Consider the following 15,813-nt stretch of genomic DNA (forward strand, 5'->3'; position numbering starts at 1 on the left):
ATCCGATTTGGAGGCCACTCCCCACTCAAGTAGCCGTGACAGGGAATGAAACTCAGTTTGATGATGCTGCTGCATTATAATGTTGATAATGGCTTTACAACTCAGGTTATGAGCTCTGTCCGTCCATCTGGACAAATTGACCAACAGGGATGCCCAAAATGTGCTGACAAAGCACCGGCAGTAACGGAAAAAAGCCTTTTCGGCCAAGGCAATGACATCACACTCCATGCGTGCCGCCTAGGTACGTATATCGTGCGTCTTGAACTTCTTTCGCACCGTACGTAGCCAACCGTGCTAATCGGAGGTGGAGGAGGGGGAAGGGGACAACCATTTTACTCGTGGCGCCGTCTCGTAGCGCAGCTCAGGTTGAAGCCACCGTCACGACGACACTTGGGACTTCCCGGACAAACGCCGTCGTGCCACGAGCACTTGAGTACCGCGTGGCATATCTGACCCCCCCTCACCCCACGCTCGTATTACGTGTCCGCACGTTTCACCTTGGCCAAGGAGCAGGGCAGGTTGAGCCAGCGGTTCTTGCGATTGAGGTAGAGGAGGACAGCGAGGGCGGCCGACGAGACGGCGGACACGGCCAGCCCCCAGGCGACTCCGCCGGCCACGCCGCCACCGCCGCTGGAGGTGGTAGGACCGTCACGTGAGCCGCCCGCAGAGACGGAGCCATCGCCCAGGGCGGCGGCGGCGGCAGCAGCAGCAGCCCCCTTGCGCCTCGCTTCTGGGATGTGGTTTTGCTCGGCATCTGCCACGGACAATGCAGAGGGGGGGGGGGGGAGGTGGGTGAGGGTTATATTCTTGGAGATTCATTTCAGCCCCAGCTGCTTTTGGGAGTCGAGCTGCGGAAATAATTCCCCCCCAAGTTAGAAACGGGGGGTAGTGAAAGGAGTTGGCAGAGGGCCCTGGCTGGAAAATATTCCACGAGAAATCAAGCCCTGGTCATAACCACACTGTTGCATCGGTTGTGGCGGTATAACTCTCTCTCTCGTGTGTGCGTTCGGGATGATGTCGATCGCGCTCGTGCTGGGAGCTTCTTCGGGAACTGAATTGTTACGATTTTATTTTTATTAATTTTAATTTCATTTTTTACCTATGATTGTTACGCGCAGGAATTCAGTTCCTGGAGCAGCTCCCAGCGTGTGGAGCGAGCGAACAGTTAGAATATCCTGCCCATCAACAACGCGGCAAGCCCAAAAAAACACATCGGAGAGTATGCCGCAGTGTTAATTGCACTGCAACCTACGCTGCCAGTTGAGCCTCGTGTGTGGGGTCCCATCATCCCCTTGGACATCTCACGTAGATTAGTAAAAAAGCGTGGCAGAGTGCCCTATCGCTGTCAAGATATCCTCCCAACAACCCATACTGAGGTTTAAACCACCAGCTTAGCTCTTCTTAATACTGGGCGGGCATGCTCCTAAACATTTGTATCCCAAGGGAGTGTTCGCTTCGGTCCTGTCAACTGCTTTCCAAATGTGTAATGACTTTTCACAAGTGAAGATTTGCCAGCGCTGCAGTGCCTTGGCAACTGAGTGTGTAAATTCAATTACATTGGGAAAACAGAGCTTTTAATTGCATCATATTATGTGGTGTGATGAAATTCATAATGATTTTTTTTTCTTCCATTTAATTATATCGGTATTGTCACAGCTGTTTTTTCGTGAACTTATATTTTATTACGATGCACACTATGTTTGCAGGGTCGAGATAGGTGATGGTGGCTTGGGGAGCCCTTACCCAAAGCCGCAACATAAAAAAAAAATTGGTGCTCTATTAAAATTCTAGGATTGCAATCGTTTCTTGCCAATGCAATGCACAGAAAGCAGGGCATGAACAACAGCGGAGTTGGCACTTAAATCTATTGTTTTTTTCAGGTTTACAAACACCTGACCTTAGACTCATTTACAGCTGACCACAGCTCAGGGTGACACGTCGTGGCGACCCGAGCCAATTGAAGTAATGTGTAATTTGCGCAGCGAGAGGAGGCGATCGAAGCGATGAGCTCCGTTACGATGGAAACGGAAGTCCCAATAGGCGCCTTGGCCATTAGCTCGAGCCCGGCAGTAAACAAAGGGGCCACAAGTTGTGTGCGCGCCCGGCTGATTGACCGGCCCAGGAATTGGGGTTGTCGTCTTCCCTAAACACGGCCTTGTTACCTGTCCACAAGTGTAGCACGTGTCAACCCTCCTCCCTATAAATAAAACAATTGACGGTGCACGTTTGTTGAGATTTTTGTTCTATTTCTTTCTCCCGAATTGTGCTTTTCGTTGTAAAATTGCAGCGAAGGAACAAAAAAAACCACGCAGCAGTGGCTTTATATTTATTTATTTTACAAATGAACGCGGTTTGCTCTAAATCCCTTTGCGTTTCACCTTCGGTAAATATAGAAATTGAGGGGACGAAAATCAATTTGTCTTCTGGAGACCCCTAGGGGCTTGTTAAGAGCACAAACAACAGTCAACAAAATCAAATAATGAGAAGTGAGTATTTATATTGAATCAACAGCAGCCTGCCCGTGGTTGGAACATGCTGCCCTGCATGGCCTTATCAGTCAATTGCGCTGGCTTTTCCTTTGTTAACGTCACTTATTCGTGTTGTGTTGCCCCGCTCGCTGGACTCGACAATTCAGAGCAGCCCTAATGGATCGTGGAAACACATTCAGGCCTCTTGTTCACCGCTCGGAAATTGAGATGGGAAATGTACAAAGGAAAGGCACGTTTCCTTTGTACATTTCATTGCACTGTTGCCTAGAAAATAACACCTTTTTACCCTCTTATCGCTGTAAATAAAAGAGCCGAGGTCTTTCATGGAATTTTCAGCCAGTGTCCGTTTTGATAACCTCTGCGCTGTATTGTACCGTATTACAAGACTACACATTCGTCAATAACACTGCCCTGTAAGGGAAATAAATCGACGTATGATAGGTTGACATTTCTCCGCTGCGATGAAGGGGCATTGCCCAACACGTCACATTATTATTTATACATTTTTAGTTTTCATTTTAGGGCAGTGCTATTGACAAATCTGTCGAATTGTTGTTGTTATTTGCACTTGTGCACCACTGCCATGGTAGTAACAAGATGCATTTTATTTGTAATGCACAGAAGGAAGTTTAGTACGGTCACGCCTGTAATTAAATTGACTTATTTCGGCCCGCGTGTAAAACCATATTGCTAACGCGAGCGACGTCTCTCCCTCCCGAGAAAATGAAATGTTTTAATTTGAGAAAACAAAACAGATAAGCAACTGGTGTAAGGTGATTGCGATGTCAAGTTACAAAATGCTCCCATCGCGAGCATACCTATGAGAGTGTCAACGTGTGTGTGTATATGTCTAAGCAATGCAAATCGGTTTGCGCAAAATGTAGGAGCCTCTAAATCCAGGACTGGGACTCATTACCTTGCGTCCTCTCGTTCTGCTCTCCTAGAGGGGCCCGAACTTCAATCTCATTGTCCAATTTGGTGCCGGGGATTCTCGGAACGTTGCTCAGCGAGGGGTTTCCTGAGGTCAGACGCAATGCCGGGGTGGGGGGTATGAATCATTCAGCAAAGCCGAAAGACCGCGTTCGCTTTTATTAACGTGAGCAGAAGCTTGCCATCGAATAAACAACACATCGAGACTCGTACGTTTGTCAAGACACACGCACACGCATGCAAAATCCCTCGAAATAAGAAAAAGGCACAAAATGCCCCAAGTTATTTGTCCCAGTGTCATAAAGACGTTGACAGTTTTGTGAACAAGCACCCTCAGCTAGGGAGGGAAGGTGTCACGTCTGATTGATTGAAACAGTGCCTCCAAGCTTAAATGAAATTGCTCATAACGGTATTTGTAAATGCGACGCGAAGTGACATACGTTCTACGCGCACACGCATACCTACGACGCAGGATCGGCTTTGTCCCTGTGTTTGCATTGGTTTATATCAAATATCAATGGGTTCGTTTAAAGTAAAAGCTTTCATTGTGCTCAGGTTTTTGTCAAAATTGTGCTGCTGCGTATTGTGCACCTAGCCTGGCACGAGCACTGTGGAGACGTCACTGACACTTAGTGGTGAACGGTGGTTGTTATTACCCACTGTGTTCCTTTCCTGAATGATGTTTCGCTTAAATGTCATTCCGGTAGGTTTAACTTGTATTCTTTACATCCAATTCTCCTGTGCCCCTATGCATGTCGCTTCGTGACAGTATTTCCTTTCACATGATAGTATATATGTAAACTAGTTTAGTTTGTTTTCAAACTAACTTTCAGTATAAGTAAAAAGGCAAATGGCATTGCAAGACAACACGGTAGCCCTGTTCATGCAAACTTTGTTTCATGACTCTCTGTAAAAGCCGGCGGGCAGAATTTCTGGGAAGATATTTCGCCCTAATTCATGTTGAATGCACAGCACCAATTCGCCAGGCGCTACGGGGTTAGGATTAGGACCCTGCTCAGCCAATCACCACCTGGAAAACAATGGATGTAACTGAATTCTTCAGTGCACTTTAATAATGAATATTATTTCCAGTTCTACCGAGCGAACGTGATTGTTCCATCACTCACTATTACAATCCGAGTCCTATTACCTACTCCATATATGCAAGATTGTGCCACAGGTGCGAAGGGAAATCAGCTGAGGACATCCTGACAATGATGCTAGCCCCTCCAACAGACCAGCCCATCTCACACAATTGTGAATCCACTCATGCACATGCAGAGCTATAGATCCCCATAATAGCCTCAACATACTGTTGGGGCAAGTGCTGTTAGCGAGTAGCTATGAATGGCCGGCACGGTACACGAGGGGGTGGGTGGCCAGCACCACGCTTTTGTCTCCCCAGTGGCGATGTTTACACACCTCACCAGGTACTAATTTGTGGCTGAGTCGACCTATGGGAGGCCCAGGACCAGTTCAGATCATCGTCACTGGTGTTGGCCTTAAGCAGGAATCGTGGAGCCAGGTTTGTCGTGCAGTGCGCTAACAGCTGCACCACCGCTCCCCATGTAAACAACTACGAAAACAAATATACAGAAGACAAAGATCCCCTGTGGAGCGTCCTACTCTAGAGACAATTGTGATCGGACACCTCTTAGTATTGGCAAGGCGCAGGCGTTCGACTGAGTGGTCTGGCCAATATCACACCCACCCTGCTTTGCCTCCCCAGTGCTATTGTTTTACAAATCACACCAGATACTCATTTTAACCTGAGCTGCTGACGTCTTGAGGGGGGGGGGGTAGCATCTTCTTTGCCATCATCATCACCACCACCACCAACCACTACCTTTACCTTTTCTGCGCATGAGCATTCATTTTGCCGAAATAGATCTCGTTCCAGAGATATCAATGACGTGCACGTTTAATAACGGAAAGCGTGGGGACTCCCACGTCTTCCAAGACATCTGGCCAGCGCAGAAGGGTAGACCACACACACTAGCAGAAGGGTAGACCACACACACTAGCAGAAGGGTAGACCACACACACTAGCAGTGGAGTAGGTCACACACACACACTAGCAGTAGGTCACACACACACACACTAGCAGAAGGGTTTTTGCAAATCTCCCTTTAGTGGAGGTCTTTCCGGCAGCAGTGGCGCGAACGAGCAATTGCAGGGCTGCGCCTGCTCACCCCTCCTGCCTGCACAGCGAGCGAACGCCCCAACGAAGCGGGGCAGCTGTAGGTGATAGTGCTGGTCTGTGTGTTCTCACGGGGGCAGTAGGGGGTGGTGGTGGTGATGGTCTGTGTGTGTGTTCTCACGGGGGCAGTAGGGGGTGGTGGTGGTGGGGGTGGTGGTGGTGGCGGTGGTCTGTGTGTGTTCTCACGGGGGCAGTAGGGGGTGGTGGTGGTGGGGGTCTGTGTGTGTTCTCACGGGGGCAGTAGGGGGTGGTGGTGGTGGCGGTGGTCTGTGTGTGTGTATCTCACACGGGCAGTAGGGGTTGGTGGGGGTGGGGGCAGTAGGGGGTGGGGGGTGGCGGTGGTCTGTGTGTGTGTATCTCACACGGGCAGTAGGGGGTGGTGGTGGGTGGTGGTGATGGTGGGTTGTGAATCTCACGGGGGCAGTAGGGAGTGGTGGTGGTGGTGGTCTGTGTGTGTGTGTATCTCACGGGGGCAGTAGGGGGTGGTGGTGGGGATGGTGGGGGTGGTCTGTGTGTGTGTATCTCACGGGGGCAGTAGGGGGTGGTGGTGGGTGGGGGTGCTGGTGGGCTGTGTGTGAATCTCACACGGGCAGTAGGGGGTGGTGGGTGGTGGTGATGGTGGGCTGTGTGTGTGTGTGAGTCTGACGGGGGCAGTAGGGGGTGGTGGGTGGGGGTGCGGGTGGTCTGTGTGTGTATCTCACGGGGGCAGTAGGGGGTGGTGGTGGTGGGGGGTGGTGGGTGGTGCTGGTGGTCTGTGTGTGAATCTCACGGGGGCAGTAGGTGGGTGGTGCTGGTGGTGGGCTGTGTGTGTGTGTATCTCACGGGGGCAGTAGGGGGTGGTGGGTGGTGGTGGTGGTCTGTGTGTGAATCTCACGGGGCAGTAGGTGGGTGGTGCTGGTGGTGGGCTGTGTGTGTGTGTATCTCACGGGGGCAGTAGGGGGTGTGGTGGTGGTGCTGGTGGGCTGTGTGTGAATCTCACGGGGGCAGTAGGTGGGTGGTGCTGGGTGGTGGGCTGTGTGTGTGTGTATCTCACGGGGGCAGTAGGGGGTGGTGGGTGGTGGTGGTGGGCTGTGGTGTGAGTCTCACGGGGCAGTAGGGGGTGGTTGTGGTGGTGGTGATGGTGGTCTGTGTGTGAGTCTCACGGGGGCAGTAGGGGGTGGTGGGGGTTGGTGGTGATGGTGGTCTGTGTGTGAGTCTCACGGGGGCAGTAGGGGTGGTGGTGTGGGTGGTGGTGGGTGTGGTGGTCGATGTGGTGATGGTGGTCTGTGTGTGAGTCTCACGGGGGCAGTAGGGGGTGGTGGGTGGTGGTGGTGATGGTGGTCTGTGTGTGAGTCTCACGGGGGCAGTAGGGGGTGGTGGGTGGTGGTGGTGATGGTGGTCTGTGTGTGAGTCTCACGGGGGCAGTAGGGGGTGGTGGGGGGTGGTGGTGATGGTGGTCTGTGTGTGAATCTCACGGGGGCAGTAGGGGGTGGTGGTGGTGGTGGGTGGTGGTGGTGATGGTGGTCTGTGTGTGAGTCTCACGGGGGCAGTAGGGGGTGGTGGGTGGTGGTGGTGGTGATGGTGGTCTGTGTGTGAGTCTCACGGGGGCAGTAGGGGGTGGTGGGTGGTGGTGGTGATGGTGGTCTGTGTGTGAGTCTCACGGGGGCAGTAGGGGGTGGTGGGGGGTGGTGGTGATGGTGGTCTGTGTGAGTCTCACGGGGGCAGTAGGGGGTGGTGGGTGGTGGTGGTGATGGTGGTCTGTGTGTGAGTCTCACGGGGGCAGTAGGGGGTGGTGGGTGGTGGTGGTGATGGTGGTCTGTGTGTGAGTCTCACGGGGGCAGTAGGGGGTGGTGGGTGGTGGTGGTGATGGTGGTCTGTGTGTGAGTCTCACGGGGGCAGTAGGGGGTGGTGGGGGGTGGTGGTGATGGTGGTCTGTGTGTGAGTCTCACGGGGGCAGTAGGGGGTGGTGGGTGGTGGTGGTGATGGTGGTCTGTGTGTGAGTCTCACGGGGGCAGTAGGGGGTGGTGGGTGGTGGTGGTGATGGTGGTCTGTGTGTGAGTCTCACGGGGGCAGTAGGGGGTGGTGGGTGGTGGTGGTGATGGTGGTCTGTGTGTGCGTCTCACGGGGGCAGTAGGGGGTGGTGGGTGGTGGTGGTGATGGTGGTCTGTGTGAGTCTCACGGGGGCAGTAAGGGGTGGTGGGTGGTGGTGGTGATGGTGGTCTGTGTGTGCGTCTCACGGGGGCAGTAGGTGGGTGGTGGGTGGTGGTGGTCTGTGTGTGCGTCTCACGGGGGCAGTAGGGGGTGGTGGGTGGTGGTGGTGGGCTGTGTGTGCGTCTCACGGGGGCAGTAGGGGGTGGTGGGTGGTGGTGGTGATGGTGGTCTGTGTGTGTATCTCACGCTGGCAGTAGGGGGTGGTGGTGGTGGGCTGTGTGTGGGTCGTGAATCTCACGGGGGCAGTAGGGGGTGGTGGTGGTGATGGTGGTGGGCTGTGTGTGTGAGTCTCACGGGGGCAGTAGGGGGTGGTGGGTGGTGGTGGTGATGGTGGGCTGTGTGTGCGTCTCACGGGGGCAGTAGGGGGTGGTTGTGGGTGGTGGGTGGTGGTGGGTTGTGAATCTCACGGGGGCAGTAGGGGGTGGTGGGTGGTGGTGGTGGTGATGGTGGGCTGTGTGTGTGAGTCTCACGGGGGCAGTAGGGGGTGATGGTGGTCTGTGTGTGGGTCGTGAATCTCACGGGGGCAGTAGGGGGTGGTGGGTGGTGGTGGTGGTGGGCTGTGTGTGTGAGTCTCACGGGGGCAGTATGGGCAGCATTGCCCCTTGCGCAGCACGGGGCGCGCGCACGTGGCGGGCGGGCAGCGCGGCGCGTGGCACGGTGACCTCGCCCGCGGCGCATGCGCAGCTCGTGCACGCGTCTCGCTTCCACGCCTCTCCCGCCAGGAACATGGCGCCCGAGGCGGAGCGGCACATTGCCGGCGGCGACTCGTCGCTGTTGTTGTTGTTGTTGACTGCCCCGCGAGACTCGTCGCTGTTGTTGTTGTTGACTGCCCCGTGCGACGCGTTGCTCGTGGGAGTCGCTGCGGCGGCGGCGGTGGCCGCTGCTGGTGGCGACAAAAAAGCCGTCACGTGAACAGCACGTGGCCACGTCATGGGACCTCCTTTGCCAGTACCAACATATACTAACAGGGGTTTTCCCCTTTTTTCTGGCAACAAAACTGACACCTTTTGCAAGGAATCATGCTTACATTAACCACAATACTTGCAGTCAAATGCAAACAAATGTAAGCATGATTCCTTGCCAAAGGTGTCTGTTTTGTTGCCAGAAAAAAGGGGAAAACCCCTATTAGTAGAACGTGGCTAATTCGTCACGAGCACAGCAACACGCGGTGTGTGTTGCAGAGCCAAGCCGCAACGTTTACAATCTGGCTCTACAACACACCGGTGTGCTGTACTAGTATACTACACTATACACTAGTGCTGTACTAGTATATTACACTATACACTACACTATACACTAGTGCTGTACTAGTATATTACACTATACACTACACGATACACTAGTGCTGTACTAGTATATTACACTACACTATACACTAGTGCTGTGCTAGTGATGAATTGGCCACGTTCTGTTCACGTGACGACCCTTACTAGTTGGCTGTGTCGGGTGGTGGCGGGTTTAACGACACATACATTTACCCGATCTCACCCAAGAACACCTACTATGGATGCTATTCGCGACAGCCTGCTGCTACGTGTTAAACAATGACCACCGTGGCCTGGTCCACACACCTGGGAGGTGTGGACCAGGTGACTCAGTGGGCATCGCTTTGAGCTGGCACCGTTTTGAGATCTTTGGGTAAAATCCACTCAGTGGTCATCCACTCAGTGGCCATCGCTTTGAGCTGGCACTGCTGAGATCCTTACAATCCACGCGGACCCCTCTGACTAAAACGAACTCTCAAGCTGATACCCTCAGCCCGGTCACCAATCGCTTCACAAATATTTGCATCTCATCACATTTGATTCCGTACTTGAGTTGGATAGATGCCAGCTCTGAGAATTATCAATATTGGTTTTGGTGTCACGTGATGAACATTTATCTGCATCGGTGTGGTAGCCAAGAAGCTGCCCCCTGCTGTGTGGACTCGGGGTCACTTTCAAGGGATCTCAGAGGTAGCTCTTTGATATCCGCTTCCGTGGACCGTTCTCTAACACGAAGGGTTTCACTTCATCTCGTGACATGACCCCTCAAGCGCAATCGGGGACAAAATGTTCAAAAAGGCAAAAGTGCGTAATGGGCGCCTATTGTGAATGCAATCACCTGACAGTGTACATCTGAAACGCCACTGGTGTTGATTTACATTGTGGGCGACGATACTCTTCTCCCAACTGTCATTCCAGGGAAGGAAATTTGAAGGTAAATGCCACTGGTTTTGTTTCGAAATCAGTCAAAAATGAGAGTATGTTCTCGATCAATCACTTCAGACTAAAGTCTTTAATCAAAATGTAACTTCTACTGTACATAGCCGTATTGTACAGATATTATGCGTCGAGGTTTTGGATCAATTTTAAATTACATTTCAATGTTGCAACTGCACATTGATGGCTTTATTATCACATCAAATTACTTGTTGAAGGAATGATAACTGGATTAATGGGTGGATGGATGAATGGGTGGATAAATTGTTAGATGGATGGATGCATTAAGTGATTGATAAATGAATGGATTAATCGATGGATGGAAGGATGGGTTAATGTGTGAATAAGTAAATCACTTAACGTACGGATATATGGGTGGGCGGGTGGATGGATGAATAAACCGATGGATTCATCTCAGGATGGAATGGCCGATTGTGATGGCTGGAGTCATTGATGGATAGATAGACTTGTTGCATGGCCACTCACGGGGGCACATTGGGCAGCAGGATCCGGGTGTCCTCACGGCGTCCTGGCAGGGCAGCGGGGGGCACACCTCGGCGTCGCACAGAACCCGGCCGGCTCGGCACAGGCAGCGCGTGCAGCCGTCGAGACGGAACGTCTCCCCGCCCGACACGGGCAGCCCCGCAGGGGTGACGCACACCGCGGGGTCCTTGGGCTGCGGTGCCAGGTCCGCCACCATCCTCTGGCCTGTGTGTGTTTGATGTAATTGCGTTATAGCATCGGCCAGTCATCTCAGTCAGTCGACCCGTGGCACCTGCTGGGTCTGCACCGTGACCTCCTGCCAGGGGGCGTTCGACAATTCACGTGGCCTCAACGTGCACCTAGCCTGGCACAAGCGTCGTGGTAACGTCACCGCCACTTGGTGGCGGTTGTACGTCAAAGGGTAAAGGTGCAGCCCTTGCACCTGTAACCCGCCGCCGCCGTTGGCCGTGGTAGAGGAATCAAAACTCGGTTTGCCCGATTCATGGCACACTGTGCATATAGAATCAGAATATTTATAATAATAGGTTTTCCCCTTTTTTATGGCAACAAAACAGGTGTTAAGATGTTAAAACAACAAACTGAAACCTCTTACAAGGTAAAAAGGCAGCATTAACCACAATGCTTGTGGTCAGAATGCAAAAAAAAAACTATATTTACACTGGAGGAATCCGATGAGCTGTAAAGCTCTTTTTCACACGTCCACTGTGCCACCACTCCACGCCAGCACTACACTACTGTGTATATAGTAATTGTATATTACTTGTAAATCCGTTGATGTCAAGATGCACGCATCGAGAGAGACAGCTGCGGTCACAGTCTTGCGAGCCGTGCAAGCGCGCTGGAGGTTAGAAGCGGGCACGCGTACCTGGGCAGGTGGGGCAGCAGGCTCCCGCGGGCATCGTGGGGGCAGCGCAGCGGGGCAACGCGCAGGTGAGCAGCGTGCACATCTCGCGCCCCGCCAGGCACGTGCACGAGCGGCAGCCGTCGTGCCAATCGTCGCCGTCCCGGTAGCGCCGCCCGTCGCCCGAGAGGCAGAACGGAGCCACGGGGCCCTCGGAGGACAGCGCTGGGGAGGGGAGGGGGGCGGTGGTGTGAGCAGTGGGATTAGTGAGGGGGGGGGGGGGTTCGTGTTGGGGCAGGTGCGATACAGCAAACGACCTTCGTTAAGACGTCTTCTTCCTTTCGTAGGGCCGACGCAGATGCCGGAGGCAACGGCCACACGTTTCACGTTGAGGCGAGCAAGACAACCGCGCCGGGAGCAGTCGCGGGAGTTTGGGGCCGTCCATAAATGACGTCACGCGATTTTTGACGATTTTTGATTCCCCCCCCCCCCCCTCTTCGTCACACGGCGTCACAAAAAGTCAGATCCCCCCTCAAATATGACGTCACAAAGCTCTGCCCCCCCCCCCAAAAAAAACATGCTTCAAATCTATTGTCATTGTAGTGCATATTTAATGTGCCGCTGCACTCTGATGTTGTAGAAGAAAACTTTAAAAAGTCTATTTAATTAAGCGTGGAAGTTAACACGCCGCCGGTGAACGCGAGCGCGGGTTCGGAGTGCGACGCTCGTGGAAAATTACTGGGCGGACGAGCGAATGAACCGGTGAAGGACGAACGAATGAACTGGTGAAGGATGAACGAATGAACCAGTGAAGGATGAACGAATGAACCAGGGAAGGATGAACGAATGAACCAGTGAAGGATGAGCGAATGAACCGGTGAAGGATGAATGAATAAACCAGTGAAGGATGAACGAATGAACCAGTGAAGGATGAACGAATGAACTGGTGAAGGATGAACGAATGAACCGGTGAAGGACGAACGAATGGACCGGCGAGCCTTGCCTCGGCACTTGCAGGTGGGGCAGCCCTTGCCGTTGACCTCGTATCCGTGGGCACACTTCTTGTCGCAGGAAAGCGCCGCGCAGCGCACACAGCGGCACGTCTCGCAGCCGTGCCGCGTCCGTCTGCGCCCACAACGGGAACCGGCAGATAACCGGCGACGTCACCACGGCGATTGTGCCAAGCTAGGTGCACTTTCAGGTCACGCGAGCCATCGAAGGCTTGCCGGCAGAAGATCACGCGACCGGGCCCTGGCGTTATGGGTTCACTGACTTTGCGCTCCGATTGTCACTTTTTGGCCCGCCCCTACCGGACATCTGTGAAAAAGAGCTTCATAGCTCATCGGATTCCTCCAGGATGAATAAAAGATTATCATTCTGATTCTGACTGAGGGGACTGGCACATGAGCGGCAGGTGGGGCCAATGGAAAATGCCAGATAAACACTCGGGCAAACGTACAAGCAGTCGGTTACAAGGGCCATCAGACACGCTGATATTTGCAGATTTCGGTATCGGACAGTGGCGCATTTGAAAATAAATTTGTAAATTAAAAAAAAAAATTCAAAACATATGGTACACATTTGGCATGTAACCATAGATCCCAAAGATTTGGTGAATTGGTAATATTTTGGGTAGCAAATTCGATCCTAGAGTGGATTCCATTTCCTCTCATTTTTACCTTCTTGTTTGCATTGATTCTCATTTATTTTGTCTCATTTAGACATATTTGTTTGCTCCATTAGCCTGGATGTAACATTGACATCCCATTAGCGTAACTAATGCACACTATTCGATGTGTTTGAGCAAAATAAACGATGAATTAAAAGCTCTGTTACACGCATAGCAAACATAGTTGGTTTTAGAACTCTTCTATGACTAAGGTTACCACATTTCTGGGAGACTCAACTGGAGCACAAACAATCCATTATGTTGTTTTAAATCTCCGGGAACTCAGTTTTCCTCCCATATGTATAAACGCTCAGTAATAGCGTTGGCAAACACATACCAATATAGGACCACAGAACTTGGGCAATTGGTGTTGGGGTCAATTCTGGCTGCCTTCCCGTTTGTCGGCGGTTTCCTGCACCTCCTTGCAAAAATCTTGCGCCTTACACATTCTACAGCGCCTTGAGATCGTTATTTACTCAGCGAATGCTTTTGCGCGTGATCTTCACACAGCGACAGCGCCGGACACACAAGATAAAAAAAATTACGTTTCAAAGGCTCGTGACGCAACATTTGTCACGAGTGACCCGTTACTCATCGTCGTCGCCGCCGCACCACGTACATGTATCCGTGGGGACAGGCCTTGGAGCACACGAGTGGGCGGCAGCGCTTGGGCTTGGGGCGACAGCGGCACATCTCGCAGCCGTGGGGGCCCAGGCGGCGACCAAACGGGCACTCGAGGGAGCAGCCCGCCAGCAGCACCTTGCAGAACTCGTGCCCTGCGCGCGCGCGTGACGCCCCGCGGGCCCGTGCGTGCCAATGTGCACGTGGAAGCATCACACGGAGAGGGAGAGGGAGGGGTGTAAAGCTCACGCGTCGCTATATATTCGCTCGGTCGAAGTTCGGAAAGTTCATGTAACGCGACGTGTGAACACGTACTCTTAGTTCTTTCGGTAAAGTCACGTAGGTAAAAAATTAAATTAAAATTAATAAAAATAAAATAAAAATCACATCATGATGACGGAAACTTGTGTTGCCTCCGAAACGTCGTGATTTTTATTTTATTTTTATTAATTTTAATTTAATTTTTTACCTACGTGACTTTACCGACAGAACTAAGAGTATGAATCCTTGCAGTTACGAAAGCTTCAAATCTAGTGTGAACACATCTCGCGCAATTGCGAGGGCAACGTGGCGTTCACGTAGCGCAAGTCCACGATCCAATTTGAAGCCGCTTAACCTCTTCGCAGCAGCTTGCGACGACCTCAATCCCATCCGATTCATCGCAGGTTGTGCTATAGTCTCCCCCGTGAATCATTGCCCACGTGTATAAAGCTACTTGTGGTCACCCCCTCATCAAATTGCATTGAGCCGCTCAAATTGATTCGTACGCCCTCTCAATTTGTGACGTATCTCAGGATGCTCCACAATTGGGTTAGAGGAGTAACACGACCTTTACCCCACATGAAATAGCATAACCAATTGTGTAATTTACCATGCAGTTCGTAGGTATATAGACGGATCAAAGTCAGTTGTAGCTCTCAGATGCATCGGTGGGACAGCCTTTGAAAGCAAAGTCAAAGTGATTTCCTGCTGAAATGAGCATTTGAGGCATTGTTTACAGCCCTGAGCCGGTTGATGAAAACTCCACATCCCTATGGCTGGGACGAGTTCATCCATCGGACAACCAATGTTTACTTGCCCACAGAGCAGGTACTAATTTTACCGATCCCAAAGAGATGATGGACTGAGTCAACGCCCCCAACCAGGATTTGAACTCGCACACCTTGCGATTGCAAACCGCTCGCTCTATGGTTTAGCTACCTGATCGGTGTAAGTGTGTAGACAATATAGATTTTTAATGTGTATGTATTATTTAACTTGATTGTATTTAAATGTGTTTCACTTTAAACATCACTGTATATATTTGATTTTGAGTTTAAATTAGAGCACTTAGCCAATGTTTATCTGTCATGGTGTTTAACTCTCAATTTTATTTTGTCCATGAAAAATCTGTTTCTGTGTTTATGTACGCTGTTATGATTTTCACTCTCAAATTTGTTGCACTGGAATGTTTTATGCCATTTTGCTGTATGTATTGTACCCACGTCTCCCTTGAAAAATGCGGCTGCCCTCAACATGCCCTTACTTGGTCTTAAAATAAAGGGATTATATTGTACAGATGCATAATAATACATGATGCATACGACTGGGCCATACAATATCTAAATGTATATTTGAATAAAACTATGACGCACGAAGAGTGAGGCTGGTCTAGCCAGTTAATACAGATAATACTAGTGGAATAATGATAATCACTTAATACTTTTGGAATATTATATAACGTCATTCACACAAAATGCATTTCTAAACGCTGAAGAGTTTACGACGTTCGCATGTTTTCTGCACGGAGGTGCAGGAAAACCACAGACAAATGTGAAGGCAGCTGGAACTGGCGCCAACAATTGCCCGAGTTCTGTGGTCCTCTCTTTGGATGTTTTTGCATGAGCAGGGCCAGATTCATGCGGGAGCTTTAGAGGCGGCAGTCAGGGGTCTCGGATTTCGAGAGCCCCTCCCCTCCAAAAAAATATATCACAGATTGAAAATAGGTAAAATGCATTACCGTAGCATATGTTATTTGGCAATTTAAACCATAGGCATTACTGTGTGTACTTCGACGACTACCACCAGTTATGGGCCGAAATATTTGTTTATAGTTTCGTTCGTTTTAACATTGCTTTAGCTTTGCAATTCGCATTTCACAAATGAGCATCTGAACTGAAATCACCAAT

General features: G+C 51.3%; 1 protein-coding gene across 5 annotated transcripts in view; it reads right to left on the reverse strand.

Annotated features, from left to right (window-relative positions):
- Nucleotides 1–511: 511 nt before the first annotated feature.
- Nucleotides 512–15,813, reverse strand: part of LOC133361266 (cysteine-rich motor neuron 1 protein-like) — a 43,213-nt gene continuing 27,911 nt past the window's right edge. For 3 of the 5 annotated variants that reach the window (XM_061580220.1, XM_061580194.1, XM_061580186.1), the window contains 6 exons: nt 13,644–13,800; nt 12,359–12,480; nt 11,380–11,580; nt 10,497–10,718; nt 8,386–8,692; nt 512–754 (listed from right to left, as the gene is read on the reverse strand). In XM_061580220.1, the coding sequence (XP_061436204.1) occupies nt 649–754; nt 8,386–8,692; nt 10,497–10,718; nt 11,380–11,580; nt 12,359–12,480; nt 13,644–13,800 (1,115 nt within the window). In that variant the 3' untranslated portion in view covers nt 512–648. Of the gene's footprint in view, nt 755–3,405; nt 3,508–8,385; nt 8,693–10,496; nt 10,719–11,379; nt 11,581–12,358; nt 12,481–13,643; nt 13,801–15,813 lie in introns of all 5 variants that reach the window. The other 2 variants (XM_061580210.1, XM_061580202.1) reach the window with 2 other exon arrangements.

Source organism: Lethenteron reissneri, chromosome 8, assembly GCF_015708825.2.
Source record: "Lethenteron reissneri isolate LAM-NWPU_2019-01 chromosome 8, ASM1570882v1, whole genome shotgun sequence".
Taxonomy (NCBI): Eukaryota; Metazoa; Chordata; class Hyperoartia; order Petromyzontiformes; family Petromyzontidae; genus Lethenteron; species Lethenteron reissneri.